Source organism: Salvelinus fontinalis, unplaced genomic scaffold (genome assembly GCF_029448725.1).
Source record: "Salvelinus fontinalis isolate EN_2023a unplaced genomic scaffold, ASM2944872v1 scaffold_0035, whole genome shotgun sequence".
NCBI classification, from domain to species: domain Eukaryota; kingdom Metazoa; phylum Chordata; class Actinopteri; order Salmoniformes; family Salmonidae; genus Salvelinus; species Salvelinus fontinalis.
Window position 1 is genome coordinate 780,340 of NW_026600244.1, and position 21,425 is coordinate 801,764.

Consider the following 21,425-nt stretch of genomic DNA (forward strand, 5'->3'; position numbering starts at 1 on the left):
TGATTTGAAAACGGGTGAAGCTGTAGTCATGTTAAAACGTCTGCGTGGTCCTGAGGCCATTCTTCCCAAATCTCATCTTGTTGAGCGAAGCCTGGGCGTCCAAGGTTATTAGCTTAAACAAACAACTTCTGTTCTGTCTGACGTTTAAAACACCTAACATTTAAAAAGTTGTCTACTGGGCCTTGAGATGCCCTCATGTAGTTATAGTAATTCTTGTTACGACCAGTAGAGTGCGCTGGTGCACCGTCTTAACCAGCCAGGAGTTTAGGGACCTCGAGAAACACTTTTTAAACATCACATTCCAGTTTATTAACAAATCAATGATTGAAACCATATTAAATTGGTTCCGACAGTTGCTTTCGTATTAACAGAGAATAAATCAGGTGGTTCCTCCTTGATAATTAAATAATAATGTTTTATTTGGTGTCTGTAGTGCATTCGGGTCGGATCCTGAAATGTCTCTTCAGTATCTGTAGCACCAGAGTTCAATTCCCTGATCATTGTAACTTTCCCAAAGATGTCCAAGTTTTTCCCAGAAATCCTGGAATCAGGAGCGAGATAGCAGGGATTCCTAGTATCTTCTAACTAGGATTTCTGGGAAAATCTGGGGATTTTTTTTGCTAATGCAGCCATAATCCTGCTGGAAATACAGTATGGAGACGGTGCTCTCACTTTGTCCCTGTTAGTCAGCCATTCAGTCTGGCAACCCAGGAGACAGGTGTGTGTGTAGTGTAGTGTTGACACAGGTAATCTCTGTACACAGACAGACAGGTGTGGCTGATATTAGGAGTCGTCCTGTGGACCAGGTTTGTTACACATGAGTTTAGCTGCCAGAGAGCCGTATGTGTTGCTTTTCACCTCCGGCTGGACCTTGTCTTTACATTTTCTCCCTGTAGCAGAGACAAGAGACAACACATATAGATCGTTAGAGAGGTGGTCTGCTGCTGGGGATAATGCACATTCACCGTGTTATTCTGCTGCTGGGGATTATGCACATTCACCGTGTTATTCTGCTGCTGGGGATAATGCACATTCACCGTGTTATTCTGCTGCTGGGGATAATGCACATTCACCGTGTTATTCTGCTGCTGGGGATAATGCACATTCACCGTGTTATTCTGCTGCTGGGGATAATGCACATTCACCGTGTTATTCTGCTGCTAGGGATAATGCACATTTACCATGTTATTCTGCTGCTGGGGATAATGCACATTTACCATGTTATTCTACTGTGGGGGATAATGCACATTCACCGTGGTATTCTACTGCTGGGGATAATGCACATTCGCCATGTTATTCTACTGTGGGGGGTAATGCACATTCACCGTGTTATTCTGCTGCTGGGGATAATGCAAATGCACCGTGTTATTCTGCTGCTGGGGATAATGCACATTCACCACGTTATTCTGCTGCTGGGGATAATGCACATTCACCACGTTATTCTGCTGCTGGGGATAATGCACATTCACCGCGTTATTCTGCTGCTGGGGATAATGCACATTCACCGTGTTATTCTACTGTGGGGGATAATGCACATTCACCGTGGTATTCTACTGCTGGGGATAATGCACATTCACCGTGTTATTCTACTGTGGGGGATAATGCACATTCACCGTGTTATTCTGCTGCTGGGGATAATGCAAATGCACCGTGTTATTCTGCTGCTGGGGATAATGCACATTCACCACGTTATTCTGCTGCTGGGGATAATGCACATTCACCACGTTATTCTGCTGCTGGGGATAATGCACATTCACCGCGTTATTCTGCTGCTGGGGATAATGCACATTCACCGTGTTATTCTACTGTGGGGGATAATGCACATTCACCGTGGTATTCTACTGCTGGGGATAATGCACATTCACCGTGTTATTCTACTGTGGGGGATAATGCACATTCACCGTGGTATTCTACTGCTGGGGATAATGCACATTCACCACGTTATTCTGCTGCTGGGGATAATGCACATTTACCGTGTTATTCTACTGCGGGGGATAATGCACATTCGCCGTGTCATTCTACTGCTGGGGATAATGCACATTCACCGTGTTATTCTACTGTGGGGGATAATGCACATTCACCGTGTTATTCTACTGTGGGGGATAATGCACATTCACCGTGTTATTCTACTGTGGGGGATAATGCACATTCACCGTGGTATTCTGCTGCTGGGGATAATGCACATTCACCGTGTTATTCTACTGCTGGGGATAATGCACATTCACCGTGTCATTCTACTGCTGGGGATAATGCACATTCACCGTGTTATTCTGCTGCTAGGGATAATGCACATTCACCACGTTATTCTGCTGCTGGGGATAATGCACATTTACCATGTTATTCTACTGTGGGGGATATTGCACATTCACCATGGTATTCTACTGCTGGGGATAATGCACATTCACCGTGTTATTCTACTGTGGGGGGTAATGCACATTCACCGTGGTATTCTACTGTGGGGGATAATGCACATTCACCGTGGTATTCTACTGCTGGGGATAATGCACATTCACCGTGTTATTCTACTGTGGGGGATAATGCACATTTACCGTGTTATTCTACTGTGGGGGATAATGCACATTCACCGTGGTATTCTGCTGCTGGGGATAATGCACATTCACCGTGGTATTCTACTGCTGGGGATAATGCACATTCACCGTGTTATTCTACTGTGGGGGATAATGCACATTTACCGTGTTATTCTACTGTGGGGGTTAATGCACATTCACCGTGGTATTCTGCTGCTGGGGATAATGCACATTCACCGTGTTATTCTACTGTGGGGGATAATGCACATTCACCGTGGTATTCTGCTGCTGGGGATAATGCACATTCACCGTGTTATTCTACTGTGGGGGATAATGCACATTCACCGTGATATTCTACTGCTGGGGATAATGCACATTCACCGTGTTATTCTACTGTGGGGGATAATGCACATTCACCGTGTTATTCTACTGCTGGGGATAATGCACATTCACCGTGTCATTCTACTGCTGGGGATAATGCACATTCACCGTGTTATTCTGCTGCTAGGGATAATGCACATTCACCACGTTATTCTGCTGCTGGGGATAATGCACATTTACCATGTTATTCTACTGTGGGGGATATTGCACATTCACCATGGTATTCTACTGCTGGGGATAATGCACATTCACCGTGTTATTCTACTGTGGGGGGTAATGCACATTCACCGTGGTATTCTACTGTGGGGGATAATGCACATTCACCGTGGTATTCTACTGCTGGGGATAATGCACATTCACCGTGTTATTCTACTGTGGGGGATAATGCACATTTACCGTGTTATTCTACTGTGGGGGATAATGCACATTCACCGTGGTATTCTGCTGCTGGGGATAATGCACATTCACCGTGGTATTCTACTGCTGGGGATAATGCACATTCACCGTGTTATTCTACTGTGGGGGATAATGCACATTTACCGTGTTATTCTACTGTGGGGGTTAATGCACATTCACCGTGGTATTCTGCTGCTGGGGATAATGCACATTCACCGTGTTATTCTACTGTGGGGGATAATGCACATTCACCGTGGTATTCTGCTGCTGGGGATAATGCACATTCACCGTGTTATTCTACTGTGGGGGATAATGCACATTCACCGTGATATTCTACTGCTGGGGATAATGCACATTCACCGTGTTATTCTACTGTGGGGGATAATGCACATTCACCGTGGTATTCTGCTGCTGGGGATAATGCACATTCACCGTGTTATTCTACTGTGGGGGATAATGCAAATGCACCGTGTTATTCTGCTGCTGGGGATAATGCACATTCACCACGTTATTCTGCTGCTGGGGATAATGCACATTCACCACGTTATTCTGCTGCTGGGGATAATGCACATTCACCGCGTTATTCTGCTGCTGGGGATAATGCACATTCACCGTGTTATTCTACTGTGGGGGATAATGCACATTCACCGTGGTATTCTACTGCTGGGGATAATGCACATTCACCGTGTTATTCTACTGTGGGGGATAATGCACATTCACCGTGGTATTCTACTGCTGGGGATAATGCACATTTACCGTGTTATTCTACTGCGGGGGATAATGCACATTCGCCGTGTCATTCTACTGCTGGGGATAATGCACATTCACCGTGTTATTCTACTGTGGGGGATAATGCACATTCACCGTGTTATTCTACTGTGGGGGATAATGCACATTCACCGTGTTATTCTACTGTGGGGGATAATGCACATTCACCGTGGTATTCTGCTGCTGGGGATAATGCACATTCACCGTGTTATTCTACTGCTGGGGATAATGCACATTCACCGTGTCATTCTGCTGCTGGGGATAATGCACATTCACCGTGTTATTCTGCTGCTAGGGATAATGCACATTCACCACGTTATTCTGCTGCTGGGGATAATGCACATTTACCATGTTATTCTACTGTGGGGGATATTGCACATTCACCATGGTATTCTACTGCTGGGGATAATGCACATTCACCGTGTTATTCTACTGTGGGGGGTAATGCACATTCACCGTGGTATTCTACTGTGGGGGATAATGCACATTCACCGTGGTATTCTACTGCTGGGGATAATGCACATTCACCGTGTTATTCTACTGTGGGGGATAATGCACATTTACCGTGTTATTCTACTGTGGGGGATAATGCACATTCACCGTGGTATTCTGCTGCTGGGGATAATGCACATTCACCGTGGTATTCTACTGCTGGGGATAATGCACATTCACCGTGTTATTCTACTGTGGGGGATAATGCACATTTACCGTGTTATTCTACGGTGGGGGATAATGCACATTCACCGTGGTATTCTACTGCGGGGGATAATGCACATTCACCATGTTATTCTACTGCTGGGGATAATGCACATTCACCGTGTTATTCTACTGTGGGGGATAATGCACATTCACCGTGTTATTCTACTGCTGGGGATAATGCACATTCACCGTGGTATTCTACTGTGGGGGATAATGCACATTCACCGTGGTATTCTGCTGCTGGGGATAATGCACATTCGCCGTGGTATTCTACTGCTGGGGATAATGCACATTCACCGTGGTATTCTACTGCTGGGGATAATGCACATTCACAGTGTCATTCTACTGCTGGGGATAATGCACATTCACCACGTTATTCTACTGCTGGGGATAATGCACATTCACCACGTTAAACTCACCTCCTGGCTATTGAGGGATGTCTGAACAGGTTTACTGTGGAGTAAGACATTAAGCACCTCCTGGCTATTGAGGGATGTCTGAACAGGACCGGGGTTGGGGGGGGGTCCTGGAGGACCGGGGTTGGGGGGGGGGGGTACTGGAGGACCGGGGTTGGGGGGGGGGGGGGGGTACTGGAGGACCGGGGTTGGGGGGGGGTACTGGAGGACAAGGGGATTTAGTTTCAGGTGTTTCTTGTATACCTGCTACGTGTGGTTGGCTGGGGCCAAACCAGTAATACCATGTTAAACTATCAGTTACCTGCTTCAAATGCAACTTTTTCAGACAAAAGGTTTGTGTTTCTTTGTAGAAATCTAGTCTTGGATATTAAAAGGTTTGTGTTTCTTTGTAGAAATCTAGTCTTAGCATTTGAAACATCTTGTTTTAATATCCCTCATCCATTTCTATTTGTTTGTACGAGACGTATATAGTTACCTGGTATTTTCCCCATGGCTATAAAGGTTACGTTTTCAGTCTTGATCTTGGGTCTGTCTCTGGCTATCAGGAAGACTCCAATGAATGAGAGCAGACAGCTGGAAGAGTTCAGAGAGAGGGCTATGTTCAGATATCACTCTAAAATCAAGGACTTGGAATCACTGGGGTTTACAATGTTGGGGTTATCTGAACCCTCAGAGTGATACGGTCTCTGGAGTTCATTGAGACGGTGCATTAAACTCCATTAAGAGTAACCAGATACAGGGACTGAAAAGAGCATCCACAGCCCCTACTCTGGATGTCACATTGAGGAATGTCACGGCCTGTATTCAGGTGGAATGTCATGGCCTGTATTCAGGTGGAATGTCAAGACCTGTATTCAGGTGGAATGTCATGGGGCCTGTATTCAGGTGGAATGTCACGGCCTGTATTCAGGTGGAATGTCACGGCCTGTATTTAGGTGGAATGTCACGGCCTGTATTTAGGTGGAATGTCAAGGCCTGTATTTAGGTGGAATGTCAAGGCCTGTATTTAGGTGGAATGTCAAGGCCTGTATTCAGGTGGAATGTCATGGCCTGTATTCAGGTGGAATGTCATGGCCTGTATTCAGGTGGAATGTCATGGCCTGTATTCAGGTAGAATGTCATGGCCTGTATTCAGGTGGAATGTCAAGGCCTGTATTCAGAGGAATGTCATGGCCTGTATTCAGGTGGAATGTCAAGGCCTGTATTCAGGTGGAATGTCATGGCCTGTATTCAGGTAGAATGTCATGGCCTGTATTCAGAGGAATGTCAAGGCCTGTATTCAGGTGGAATGTCACAGCCTGTATTTAGGTGGAATGTCACGGCCTGTATTCAGGTGGAATGTCATGGCCTGTATTCAGAGGAATGTCATGGCCTGTATTCAGGTGGAATGTCATGGCCTGTATTCAGAGGAATGTCATGGCCTGTATTCAGGTGGAATGTCATGGCCTGTATTCAGAGGAATGTCATGGCCTGTATTCAGAGGAATGTCATGGCCTGTATTCAGGTGGAATGTCACGGCCTGTATTCAGGTGGAATGTCACGGCCTGTATTCAGGTGGAATGTCACGGCCTGTACTCAGGTGGAATGTCGAGGCCTGTACTCAGGTGGAATGTCACGGCCTGTACTCAGGTGGAATGTCACGGCCTGTACTCAGGTGGAATGTCACGGCCTGTACTCAGGTGGAATGTCACGGCCTGTATTCAGGTGGAATGTCACGGCCTGTATTCAGGTGGAATGTCACGGCCTGTATTCAGGTGGAATGTCACGGCCTGTATTCAGGTGGAATGTCAAGACCTGTATTCAGGTGGAATGTCACGGCCTGTATTCAGGTGGAATGTCACGGCCTGTATTCAGGTGGAATGTCACGGCCTGTATTCAGGTGGAATGTCAAGACCTGTATTCAGGTGGAATGTCAAGACCTGTATTCATGTGGAATGTCAAGACCTGTATTCATGTGGAATGTCAAGACCTGTATTCAGGTGGAATGTCAAGACCTGTATTCAGGTGGAATGTCATGGCCTGTATTCAGGTGGAATGTCATGGCCTGTATTCAGGTGGAATGTCATGGCCTGTATTCAGGTGGAATGTCATGGCCTGTATTCAGGTGGAATGTCATGGCCTGTATTCAGGTGGAATGTCATGGCCTGTATTCAGGTGGAATGTCACGGCCTGTATTCAGGTGGAATGTCGAGGCCTGTATTCAGGTGGAATGTCACGGCCTGTATTCAGGTGGAATGTCATGGGGCCTGTATTCAGGTGGAATGTCATGGCCTGTATTCAGGTGGAATGTCAAGACCTGTATTCAGGTGGAATGTCAAGACCTGTATTCAGGTGGAATGTCAAGACCTGTATTCAGGTGGAATGTCAAGACCTGTATTCAGGTGGAATGTCAAGACCTGTATTCAGGTGGAATGTCAAGACCTGTATTCAGGTGGAATGTCAAGACCTGTATTCAGGTGGAATGTCATGGCCTGTATTCAGGTGGAATGTCAAGGCCTGTATTCAGAGGAATGTCAAGGCCTGTATTCAGAGGAATGTCAAGGCCTGTATTCAGGTGGAATGTCAAGACCTGTATTCAGGTGGAATGTCAAGGCCTGTATTCAGAGGAATGTCATGGCCTGTATTCAGGTGGAATGTCATGGCCTGTATTCAGAGGAATGTCAAGGCCTGTATTCAGGTGGAATGTCATGGCCTGTATTCAGGTAGAATGTCATGGCCTGTATTCAGAGGAATGTCATGGCCTGTATTCAGGTGGAATGTCATGGCCTGTATTCAGGTGGAATGTCATGGCCTGTATTCAGGTGGAATGTCAAGGCCTGTATTCAGAGGAATGTCATGGCCTGTATTCAGGTGGAATGTCATGGCCTGTATTCAGAGGAATGTCACGGCCTGTATTCAGGTGGAATGTCACGGCCTGTATTCAGGTGGAATGTCACGGCCTGTATTCAGGTGGAATGTCATGGGGCCTGTATTCAGGTGGAATGTCATGGCCTGTATTCAGGTGGAATGTCATGGCCTGTATTCAGGTGGAATGTCAAGACCTGTATTCAGGTGGAATGTCAAGACCTGTATTCAGGTGGAATGTCAAGACCTGTATTCAGGTGGAATGTCAAGACCTGTATTCAGGTGGAGTGTCATGGCCTGTATTCAGGTGGAATGTCAAGGCCTGTATTCAGAGGAATGTCAAGGCCTGTATTCAGAGGAATGTCAAGGCCTGTATTCAGGTGGAATGTCAAGACCTGTATTCAGGTGGAATGTCAAGACCTGTATTCAGAGGAATGTCAAGACCTGTATTCAGGTGGAATGTCATGGCCTGTATTCAGGTGGAATGTCATGGCCTGTATTCATGTGGAATGTCATGGCCTGTATTCAGGTGGAATGTCATGGCCTGTATTCAGGTGGAATGTCATGGCCTGTATTCAGGTGGAATGTCATGGCCTGTATTCAGGTGGAATGTCACGGCCTGTATTCAGGTGGAATGTCGAGGCCTGTATTCAGGTGGAATGTCACGGCCTGTATTCAGGTGGAATGTCATGGGGCCTGTATTCAGGTGGAATGTCATGGCCTGTATTCAGGTGGAATGTCAAGACCTGTATTCAGGTGGAATGTCAAGACCTGTATTCAGGTGGAATGTCAAGACCTGTATTCAGGTGGAATGTCAAGACCTGTATTCAGGTGGAATGTCATGGCCTGTATTCAGGTGGAATGTCAAGGCCTGTATTCAGAGGAATGTCAAGGCCTGTATTCAGAGGAATGTCAAGGCCTGTATTCAGGTGGAATGTCAAGACCTGTATTCAGGTGGAATGTCAAGGCCTGTATTCAGAGGAATGTCATGGCCTGTATTCAGGTGGAATGTCATGGCCTGTATTCAGAGGAATGTCAAGGCCTGTATTCAGGTGGAATGTCATGGCCTGTATTCAGGTAGAATGTCATGGCCTGTATTCAGAGGAATGTCATGGCCTGTATTCAGGTGGAATGTCATGGCCTGTATTCAGGTGGAATGTCAAGGCCTGTATTCAGAGGAATGTCATGGCCTGTATTCAGGTGGAATGTCATGGCCTGTATTCAGGTGGAATGTCATGGCCTGTATTCAGAGGAATGTCATGGCCTGTATTCAGGTGGAATGTCATGGCCTGTATTCAGGTGGAATGTCAAGACCTGTATTCAGGTGGAATGTCAAGACCTGTATTCATGTGGAATGTCAAGACCTGTATTCATGTGGAATGTCAAGACCTGTATTCAGGTGGAATGTCAAGACCTGTATTCAGGTGGAATGTCAAGACCTGTATTCAGAGGAATGTCAAGACCTGTATTCAGGTGGAATGTCATGGCCTGTATTCAGGTGGAATGTCATGGCCTGTATTCAGGTGGAATGTCATGGCCTGTATTCAGGTGGAATGTCATGGCCTGTATTCAGGTGGAATGTCATGGCCTGTATTCAGGTGGAATGTCATGGCCTGTATTCAGGTGGAATGTCACGGCCTGTATTCAGGTGGAATGTCACGGCCTGTATTCAGGTGGAATGTCACGGCCTGTATTCAGGTGGAATGTCATGGGGCCTGTATTCAGGTGGAATGTCATGGCCTGTATTCAGGTGGAATGTCATGGCCTGTATTCAGGTGGAATGTCAAGACCTGTATTCAGGTGGAATGTCAAGACCTGTATTCAGGTGGAATGTCAAGACCTGTATTCAGGTGGAATGTCAAGACCTGTATTCAGGTGGAATGTCATGGCCTGTATTCAGGTGGAATGTCAAGGCCTGTATTCAGAGGAATGTCAAGGCCTGTATTCAGAGGAATGTCAAGGCCTGTATTCAGGTGGAATGTCATGGGGCCTGTATTCAGGTGGAATGTCATGGCCCGTATTCAGGTGGAATGTCATGGCCCGTATTCAGGTGGAATGTCAAGACCTGTATTCAGGTGGAATGTCATGGGGCCTGTATTCAGGTGGAATGTCATGGCCTGTATTCAGGTGGAATGTCAAGACCTGTATTCAGGTGGAATGTCAAGACCTGTATTCAGGTGGAATGTCATGGCCTGTATTCATGTGGAATGTCATTGCCTGTATTCAGGTGGAATGTCATGGCCTGTATTCAGGTGGAATGTCGAGGCCTGTATTCAGGTGGAATGTCACGGCCTGTATTCAGGTGGAATGTCACGGCCTGTATTCAGGTGGAATGTCATGGGGCCTGTATTCAGGTGGAATGTCATGGCCTGTATTCAGGTGGAATGTCAAGACCTGTATTCAGGTGGAATGTCAAGACCTGTATTCAGGTGGAATGTCAAGGCCTGTATTCAGAGGAATGTCAAGGCCTGTATTCAGGTGGAATGTCATGGCCTGTATTCAGGTGGAATGTCAAGGCCTGTATTCAGAGGAATGTCAAGGCCTGTATTCAGAGGAATGTCAAGGCCTGTATTCAGGTGGAATGTCAAGACCTGTATTCAGGTGGAATGTCAAGGCCTGTATTCAGAGGAATGTCATGGCCTGTATTCAGGTGGAATGTCATGGCCTGTATTCAGAGGAATGTCAAGGCCTGTATTCAGGTGGAATGTCATGGCCTGTATTCAGGTAGAATGTCATGGCCTGTATTCAGAGGAATGTCATGGCCTGTATTCAGGTGGAATGTCATGGCCTGTATTCAGGTGGAATGTCATGGCCTGTATTCAGGTGGAATGTCAAGGCCTGTATTCAGAGGAATGTCATGGCCTGTATTCAGGTGGAATGTCATGGCCTGTATTCAGGTGGAATGTCATGGCCTGTATTCAGAGGAATGTCATGGCCTATATTCAGGTGGAATGTCATGGCCTGTATTCAGGTGGAATGTCAAGACCTGTATTCAGGTGGAATGTCAAGACCTGTATTCATGTGGAATGTCAAGACCTGTATTCATGTGGAATGTCAAGACCTGTATTCATGTGGAATGTCAAGACCTGTATTCAGGTGGAATGTCAAGACCTGTATTCAGGTGGAATGTCAAGACCTGTATTCAGAGGAATGTCAAGACCTGTATTCAGGTGGAATGTCATGGCCTGTATTCAGGTGGAATGTCATGGCCTGTATTCAGGTGGAATGTCATGGCCTGTATTCAGGTGGAATGTCATGGCCTGTATTCAGGTGGAATGTCATGGCCTGTATTCAGGTGGAATGTCATGGCCTGTATTCAGGTGGAATGTCACGGCCTGTATTCAGGTGGAATGTCACGGCCTGTATTCAGGTGGAATGTCACGGCCTGTATTCAGGTGGAATGTCACGGCCTGTATTCAGGTGGAATGTCATGGGGCCTGTATTCAGGTGGAATGTCATGGCCTGTATTCAGGTGGAATGTCATGGCCTGTATTCAGGTGGAATGTCAAGACCTGTATTCAGGTGGAATGTCAAGACCTGTATTCAGGTGGAATGTCAAGACCTGTATTCAGGTGGAATGTCAAGACCTGTATTCAGGTGGAATGTCATGGCCTGTATTCAGGTGGAATGTCAAGGCCTGTATTCAGAGGAATGTCAAGGCCTGTATTCAGAGGAATGTCAAGGCCTGTATTCAGGTGGAATGTCATGGGGCCTGTATTCAGGTGGAATGTCATGGCCCGTATTCAGGTGGAATGTCATGGCCCGTATTCAGGTGGAATGTCAAGACCTGTATTCAGGTGGAATGTCATGGGGCCTGTATTCAGGTGGAATGTCATGGCCTGTATTCAGGTGGAATGTCAAGACCTGTATTCAGGTGGAATGTCAAGACCTGTATTCAGGTGGAATGTCATGGCCTGTATTCATGTGGAATGTCATTGCCTGTATTCAGGTGGAATGTCATGGCCTGTATTCAGGTGGAATGTCGAGGCCTGTATTCAGGTGGAATGTCACGGCCTGTATTCAGGTGGAATGTCACGGCCTGTATTCAGGTGGAATGTCATGGGGCCTGTATTCAGGTGGAATGTCATGGCCTGTATTCAGGTGGAATGTCAAGACCTGTATTCAGGTGGAATGTCAAGACCTGTATTCAGGTGGAATGTCAAGGCCTGTATTCAGAGGAATGTCAAGGCCTGTATTCAGGTGGAATGTCATGGCCTGTATTCAGGTAGAATGTCATGGCCTGTATTCAGAGGAATGTCATGGCCTGTATTCAGGTGGAATGTCATGGCCTGTATTCAGAGGAATGTCAAGGCCTGTATTCAGAGGAATGTCAAGGCCTGTATTCAGGTGGAATGTCAAGACCTGTATTCAGGTGGAATGTCAAGACCTGTATTCAGGTGGAATGTCATGGCCTGTATTCAGGTGGAATGTCATGGCCTGTATTCAGGTGGAATGTCATGGCCTGTATTCAGGTGGAATGTCATGGCCTGTATTCAGGTGGAATGTCATGGCCTGTATTCAGGTGGAATGTCACGGCCTGTATTCAGGTGGAATGTCACGGCCTGTATTCAGGTGGAATGTCACGGCCTGTATTCAGGTGGAATGTCACGGCCTGTATTCAGGTGGAATGTCACGGCCTGTATTCATGTGGAATGTCATGGGGCCTGTATTCAGGTGGAATGTCATGGCCCGTATTCAGGTGGAATGTCATGGCCCGTATTCAGGTGGAATGTCATGGCCCGTATTCAGGTGGAATGTCATGGCCCGTATTCAGGTGGAATGTCATGGCCTGTATTCAGGTGGAATGTCATGGGGCCTGTATTCAGGTGGAATGTCATGGCCTGTATTCAGGTGGAATGTCATGGCCTGTATTCAGGTGGAATGTCATGGCCTGTATTCATGTGGAATGTCATGGGGCCTGTATTCAGGTGGAATGTCATGGGGCCTGTATTCAGGTGGAATGTCATGGGGCCTGTATTCAGGTGGAATGTCATGGCCCGTATTCAGGTGGAATGTCATGGCCCGTATTCAGGTGGAATGTCATGGCCCGTATTCAGGTGGAATGTCATGGCCCGTATTCAGGTGGAATGTCATGGCCCGTATTCAGGTGGAATGTCATGGCCTGTATTCAGGTGGAATGTCATGGCCTGTATTCAGGTGGAATGTCATGGCCTGTATTCAGGTGGAATGTCATGGCCTGTATTCAGGTGGAATGTCATGGCCTGTATTCAGGTGGAATGTCATGGGGCCTGTATTCAGGTGGAATGTCGAGGCCTGTATTCAGGTGGAATGTCATGGCCTGTATTCAGGTGGAATGTCGAGGCCTGTATTCAGGTGGAATGTCGAGGCCTGTATTCAGAGGAATGTCAAGACCTGTATTCAGGTGGAATGTCATGGCCTGTATTCAGGTGGAATGTCATGGCCTGTATTCAGGTGGAATGTCATGGCCTGTATTCAGGTGGAATGTCACGGGGCCTGTATTCAGGTGGAATGTCATGGCCTGTATTCAGGTGGAATGTCATGTCCTGTATTCAGGTGGAATGTCATGGCCTGTATTCAGGTGGAATGTCATGGCCTGTATTCAGGTGGAATGTCATGGCCTGTATTCAGGTGGAATGTCATGGCCTGTATTCAGGTGGAATGTCATGGCCTGTATTCAGGTGGAATGTCATGGCCTGTATTCAGGTGGAATGTCATGGCCTGTATTTAGGTGGAATGTCAACGCCTGTATTCTGAAAAAGACAGTACTGTTGGTCTTGCATACTACTTACCCAAAGAGAAACATTAATATATTGAGCAAAGCCAACCCCTGGAATTCCTGGTAGAATACTATTCCTGCAAAAGAAAAGACGTAGTTTAACACCAAGCCAAAACAACATCAGAGAGACAGACAGAGGGAGAGACAGAGAGACACAGACAGACAGACATTGAGAGAGGCAGAGAGGCAGACAGCTGTCCATATCTGGAGGATAAACTCTAATTAGTATGGAGCACCAGACCACGGAACATTATGTCTGCATCCCCAAATGCCATCCGTGTCTTTATTTAGTGCACTACTTTTGATCAGGGCCCATAGGAAGTAGTGCACTATCTAGGGAATAGGGTGCCATTTGGGATGGAGTTGCACAGAGTTAGTCTGGCAGAGTCACAGAACAAAAATAAGTCCTCCGGAGATGGGAAAACAGAGGGAGCCAGGCCGAGTGATTATTTTACCCCCAATTTTTCATGATTTCAATCTTGTCTCATCGCTGCAACTCCCAAACGGGCTCGGGAGGCAAAACTCGAGTCATGTGTCCTCTGAAATATGACCCGCCAAACCGCACTTCTTAACACCCGGAAGCCAGCCGCACCAACCACTGTTCAACTGACGACCGAGGTCAGCCTGGAGGCGCCCGGCCCGCCACAAGGAGTCACTAGAGCGCGATAAGCCAAGTAAAGCCCCCCCCGGCCAAACCCTCCCCTAACCCGGACGACGCCGGGCCAATTGTGTCACGGCCAGTTGTTAAACAGCCTGGGATCGAACCCCAGGCTGTAGTGACGCTGTGCCACAAGACAGTGATTCTGTTGGACCTTTTTGAAGAGACAGCAGTGATTCTAGAGTCCCCAGGGAGATGGAGAGAAACAGAGAGGAGGGGCAGGGCAGAGACAGTGAGAGGGAGAGAGGGATGGAGAGAAACAGAAAGGAGGGGCAGAGACAGTGAGAGGGAGATACAGGGATGGAGAGAGACAGAAAGGAGGGGCAGAGACAGTGAGAGGGAGAAAGAGGGATGGAGAGAGACAGAAATGAGACACAGGGGGAGATAGAGAAAGGGAGAGGAGAGTGAGAAAGGAAAAAGCAGACAAAGAAATGGTTCCCTAGTTCCCATCAGTGAGTCACCAACACTCAGGGTGTTAACCATAGACTGTTGATGTTATCTCAGCAGAGCTATAGGAACCAAAACATTTTTTCCCAACAGAGCTCATCTCAACTGGAACAGAGGGAAATCTGAGGTATTCACTCCTGTTTTAATAGGTAAAATTATACATCTTGCTGAGAGACGGCTGGGTGATAACAGTCAATGCTGATGTCTGTTGATCGATGAAAACAATGGAATAATGTCAAGCTCGAACTCATGGGGTGTCTCAAATGGGACCCTATATAGTGCACTACTTAACAAGGGCCCCATGTGGCTCTGGTCGAAAGTAGTGCACTTAAAAGGGAGTAGTTGGCCATTTCCATCCAACGCCCCCCCCCCTCACATTATTGATAACTGTATTGGCCGTTGATTCATCCCCTCCCTATTGCAGTCTAAACAGAGTCCATCTATCCTATCAAGGTCTTACCAGATCTAGTCATAGTGCTTGATGAGGCTGACAACACAACGGTCTGGCTGAGAGCTCGGGGGATACAAATAGACGGGTGATGTAGGGGCTGCAGGTAACCTAGTGGTTAGAGCGTTGGGCCAGTAACCTGAAAGGTTGCTGGATCGAATCCCCGAGCTGACATGGTATAAATCTGTCATCCTGCCCCTGAACAAGGCAGTTAACCCACCGTTCCCCTGAACAAGGCAGTTAACCCACCGTTCCCCTGAACAAGGCAGTTAACCCACCGTTCCCCTGAACAAGGCAGTTAACCCACCGTTCCCCTGAACAAGGCAGTTAACCCACCGTTCCCCTGAACAAGGCAGTTAACCCCACTGTTCCCCTGAACAAGGCAGTTAACCCCACTGTTCCCCTGAACAAGGCAGTTAACCCACCGTTCCCCTGAACAAGGCAGTTAACCCACTGTTCCCCTGAACAAGGCAGTTAACCCACTGTTCCCCTGAACAAGGCAGTTAACCCACCGTTCCCCTGAACAAGGCAGTTAACCCACCGTTCCCCTGAACAAGGCAGTTAACCCACCGTTCCCCTGAACAAGGCAGTTAACCCACCGTTCCCCTGAACAAGGCAGTTAACCCACCGTTCCCCTGAACAAGGCAGTTAACCCACCGTTCCCCTGAACAAGGCAGTTAACCCACCGTTCCCCTGAACAAGGCAGTTAACCCACCGTTCCCCTGAACAAGGCAGTTAACCCACCGTTCCCCTGAACAAGGCAGTTAACCCACCGTTCCCCTGAACAAGGCAGTTAACCCACCGTTCCCCTGAACAAGGCAGTTAACCCACCGTTCCCCTGAACAAGGCAGTTAACCCACCGTTCCCCTGAACAAGGCAGTTAACCCACCGTTCCCCTGAACAAGGCAGTTAACCCACCGTTCCCCTGAACAAGGCAGTTAACCCACCGTTCCCCTGAACAAGGCAGTTTACCCACCGTTCCCCTGAACAAGGCAGTTAACCCACCGTTCCCCTGAACAAGGCAGTTAACCCACCGTTCCTCTGAACAAGGCAGTTAACCCACCGTTCCCCTGAACAAGGCAGTTAACCCACCGTTCCCCCTGAACAAGGCAGTTAACCCACCGTTCCCCTGAACAAGGCAGTTAACCCACTGTTCCCCGGTAGGCCGTCATTGTAAATACAAATTTGTTCTTAAACTGACTTGCCTTGTGGAAAAGAAAAATGTGAGGAACATAATGCTGTCTACAGGTTCATAGAGGAACATAATGCTGTCTACAGGTTCATAGAGTTGGCTAGAGGAACATAATGCTGTCTACAGGTTCATAGAGTTGGCTAGAGGAACATAATGCTGTCTACAGGTTCATAGAGTTGGCTAGAGGAACATAATGCTGTCTACAGGTTCATAGAGGTGGCTAGAGGAACATAATGCTGTCTACAGGTTCATAGAGGTGGCCAGAGGAACAGAATGCTGTCTACAGGTTCATAGAGGTGGCTAGAGGAACAGAATGCTGTCTACAGGTTCATAGAGGTGGCTAGAGGAACATAATGCTGTCTACGGGTTCATAGAGGTGGCTTGAGGAACATAATGCTGTCTACGGGTTCATAGAGGTGGCTAGAGGAACATAATGCTGTCTACGGGTTCATAGAGGTGGCTAGAGGAACAGAATGCTGTCTACAGGTTCATAATGCTGTCTACAGGTTCATAGAGGTGGCTAGAGGAACATAATACTGTCTACAGGTTCATAGAGGTGGCTAGAGGAACATAATGCTGTCTACAGGTTCATAGAGGTGGCTAGAGGAACATAATGCTGTCTACAGGTTCATAGAGGTGGCTAGAGGAACAGAATGCTGTCTACAGGTTCATAGAGGTGGCTAGAGGAACATAATGCTGTCTACAGGTTCATAGAGGTGGCTAGAGGAACATAATGCTATCTACAGGTTCATAGAGGTGGCTAGAGGAACATAATGCTATCTACAGGTTCATAGAGGTGGCTAGAGGAACATAATGCTGTCTACAGGTTTATAGAGGTGGCTAGAGGAACAGAATGCTGTCTACGGGTTCATAGAGGTGGCTAGAGGAACATAATGCTGTCTACGGGTTCATAGAGGTGGCTTGAGGAACATAATGCTGTCTACGGGTTCATAGAGGTGGCTAGAGGAACATAATGCTGTCTACGGGTTCATAGAGGTGGCTAGAGGAACAGAATGCTGTCTACAGGTTCATAGAGGTGGCTAGAGGTACATAATGCTGTCTACAGGTTCATAGAGTTGGCTAGAGGAACATAATACTGTCTACAGGTTCATAGAGGTGGCTAGAGGAACATAATGCTGTCTACAGGTTCATAGAGGTGGCTAGAGGAACATAATGCTGTCTACAGGTTCATAGAGGTGGCTAGAGGAACATAATGCTGTCTACATGTTCATAGAGGTGGCTAGAGGAACATAATGCTGTCTACAGGTTCATAGAGGTGGCTAGAGGAACATAATGCTGTCTACAGGTTCATAGAGGTGGCTAGAGGAACATAATGCTGTCTACATGTTCATAGAGGTGGCTAGAGGAACATAATGCTGTCTACGGGTTCATAGAGGTGGCTAGAGGAACATAATGCTGTCTACAGGTTCATAGAGGTGGCTAGAGGTACAGAATGCTGTCTACAGGTTCATAGAGGTGGCTAGAGGTACAGAATGCTGTCTACGGGTTCATAGAGGTGGCTAGAGGAACATAATGCTGTCTACGGGTTCATAGAGGTGGCTAGAGGAACATAATGCTGTCTACAGGTTCATAGAGGTGGCTAGAGGAACATAATGCTGTCTACGGGTTCATAGAGGTGGCTAGAGGAACATAATGCTGTCTACGGGTTCATAGAGGTGGCTAGAGGAACATAATGCTGTCTACGGGTTCATAGAGGTGGCTAGAGGAACATAATGCTGTCTACAGGTTCATAGAGGTGGCTAGAGGAACATAATGCTGTCTACATGTTCATAGAGGTGGCTAGAGGAACATAATGCTGTCTACAGGTTCATAGAGGTGGCTAGAGGAACATAATGCTGTCTACAGGTTCATAGAGGTGGCTAGAGGAACATAATGCTGTCTACATGTTCATAGAGGTGGCTAGAGGAACATAATGCTGTCTACGGGTTCATAGAGGTGGCTAGAGGAACATAATGCTGTCTACAGGTTCATAGAGGTGGCTAGAGGTACAGAATGCTGTCTACAGGTTCATAGAGGTGGCTAGAGGTACAGAATGCTGTCTACGGGTTCATAGAGGTGGCTAGAGGAACATAATGCTGTCTACGGGTTCATAGAGGTGGCTAGAGGAACATAATGCTGTCTACAGGTTCATAGAGGTGGCTAGAGGAACATAATGCTGTCTACGGGTTCATAGAGGTGGCTTGAGGAACATAATGCTGTCTACGGGTTCATAGAGGTGGCTAGAGGAACATAATGCTGTCTACGGGTTCATAGAGGTGGCTAGAGGAACAGAATGCTGTCTACAGGTTCATAATGCTGTCTACAGGTTCATAGAGGTGGCTAGAGGAACATAATACTGTCTACAGGTTCATAGAGGTGGCTAGAGGAACATAATGCTGTCTACAGGTTCATAGAGGTGGCTAGAGGAACATAATGCTGTCTACAGGTTCATAGAGGTGGCTAGAGGAACAGAATGCTGTCTACAGGTTCATAGAGGTGGCTAGAGGAACATAATGCTGTCTACAGGTTCATAGAGGTGGCTAGAGGAACATAATGCTATCTACAGGTTCATAGAGGTGGCTAGAGGAACATAATGCTATCTACAGGTTCATAGAGGTGGCTAGAGGAACATAATGCTGTCTACAGGTTTATAGAGGTGGCTAGAGGAACAGAATGCTGTCTACGGGTTCATAGAGGTGGCTAGAGGAACATAATGCTGTCTACGGGTTCATAGAGGTGGCTTGAGGAACATAATGCTGTCTACGGGTTCATAGAGGTGGCTAGAGGAACATAATGCTGTCTACGGGTTCATAGAGGTGGCTAGAGGAACAGAATGCTGTCTACAGGTTCATAGAGGTGGCTAGAGGTACATAATGCTGTCTACAGGTTCATAGAGTTGGCTAGAGGAACATAATACTGTCTACAGGTTCATAGAGGTGGCTAGAGGAACATAATGCTGTCTACAGGTTCATAGAGGTGGCTAGAGGAACATAATGCTGTCTACAGGTTCATAGAGGTGGCTAGAGGAACATAATGCTGTCTACATGTTCATAGAGGTGGCTAGAGGAACATAATGCTGTCTACAGGTTCATAGAGGTGGCTAGAGGAACATAATGCTGTCTACAGGTTCATAGAGGTGGCTAGAGGAACATAATGCTGTCTACATGTTCATAGAGGTGGCTAGAGGAACATAATGCTGTCTACGGGTTCATAGAGGTGGCTAGAGGAACATAATGCTGTCTACAGGTTCATAGAGGTGGCTAGAGGTACAGAATGCTGTCTACAGGTTCATAGAGGTGGCTAGAGGTACAGAATGCTGTCTACGGGTTCATAGAGGTGGCTAGAGGAACATAATGCTGTCTACGGGTTCATAGAGGTGGCTAGAGGAACATAATGCTGTCTACAGGTTCATAGAGGTGGCTAGAGGAACATAATGCTGTCTACGGGTTCATAGAGGTGGCTAGAGGAACATAATGCTGTCTACGGGTTCATAGAGGTGGCTAGAGGAACATAATGCTGTCTACGGGTTCATAGAGGTGGCTAGAGGAACATAATGCTGTCTACAGGTTCATAGAGGTGGCTAAAGGAACATAATGCTGTCTACAGGTTCATAGAGGTGGCTAGAGGAACATAATGCTGTCTACATGTTCATAGAGGTGGCTAGAGGAACATAATGCTGTCTACAGGTTCATAGAGGTGGCTAGAGGAACATAATGCTGTCTACAGGTTCATAGAGGTGGCTAGAGGAACATAATGCTGTCTACAGGTTCATAGAGGTGGCTAGAGGTACAGAATGCTGTCTACAGGTTCATAGAGGTGGCTAGAGGAACATAATGCTGTCTACGGGTTCATAGAGGTGGCTAGAGGAACATAATGCTGTCTACGGGTTCATAGAGGTGGCTAGAGGAACATAATGCTGTCTACGGGTTCATAGAGGTGGCTAGAGGAACATAATGCTGTCTACGGGTTCATAGAGGTGGCTAGAGGAACATAATGCTGTCTACTGGTTCATAGAGGTGGCTAGAGGAACATAATGCTGTCTACAGGTTCATAGAGGTGGCTAGAGGAACATAATGCTGTCTACAGGTTCATAGAGGTGGCTAGAGGTACATAATGCTGTCTACAGGTTCATAATGCTGTCTACATGTTCATAGAGGTGGCTAGAGGGTGAATCACTCTCCTGCTATTGTGGCTGAGGTTAAATAGCTGGAAGGGTTTGGTACACTTAAACAATGTGTCTGTTTTTATAAAGACCAAATACAGCAAATTCTCCAGTGTTACATCAACACTGACAGTGTTAAATTTACCATTGGGCCAGTGTCTACAGGTCCACACTTTTTAGTGTTAAATTAAGACTGTGCTTAGTGCTGACGCTGTTAGACTTGGTCAGTGTTAGGGAATTAACACTTTTAGTGTTATGCAAAGATGGAAGATTAACACTGGCCAATTAGCTGTGAATAATAGATTAACACTGGGTAACACTGGCCAATTAGCTGTGAATACTTAACACTAGGTAACACTGGCCAATTAGCTGTGAATATATAACACTAGGTAACACTGGCCAATTAGCTGTGAATAATTAACACTAGCCAATTAGCTGTGAATAATTAACACTAGGTAACACTGGCCAATTAGCTGTGAATAATTAACTAACGTACCTGCGGTAATGGCACTGGCAGTGAAGAACACAAAGTTAATGGGGACGACCTCCGTGGCATCAAACATCTTCATGGCTTGATTAAGGAACCTGAGAACAGCGAAGGACAGATTAAAGAGAGGCCTCTGAGGGCCATGTGAATGATATTATGACCCACACAGTGGACTCATCCATCATAATACTGGAGCTTCGTCCCATCACACGGTGGACTCATCCATCACACGGTGGACTCA

General features: G+C 46.9%; 1 protein-coding gene across 1 annotated transcript; it reads right to left on the bottom strand.

Moving 5' to 3' along the window:
* Positions 1-284: 284 nt before the first annotated feature.
* Positions 285-21,301, bottom strand: LOC129842354 (NIPA-like protein 2). Its single transcript, XM_055910880.1, has 4 exons — positions 21,194-21,301; positions 13,804-13,867; positions 5,664-5,761; positions 285-890 (listed from the first exon to the last, which is right to left on the bottom strand). Exons 1-4 carry the CDS (start codon positions 21,264-21,266, stop codon positions 784-786), a joined length of 342 nt encoding a protein of 113 aa, XP_055766855.1. The 5' UTR covers positions 21,267-21,301; the 3' UTR covers positions 285-783.
* Positions 21,302-21,425: the final 124 nt, after the last annotated feature.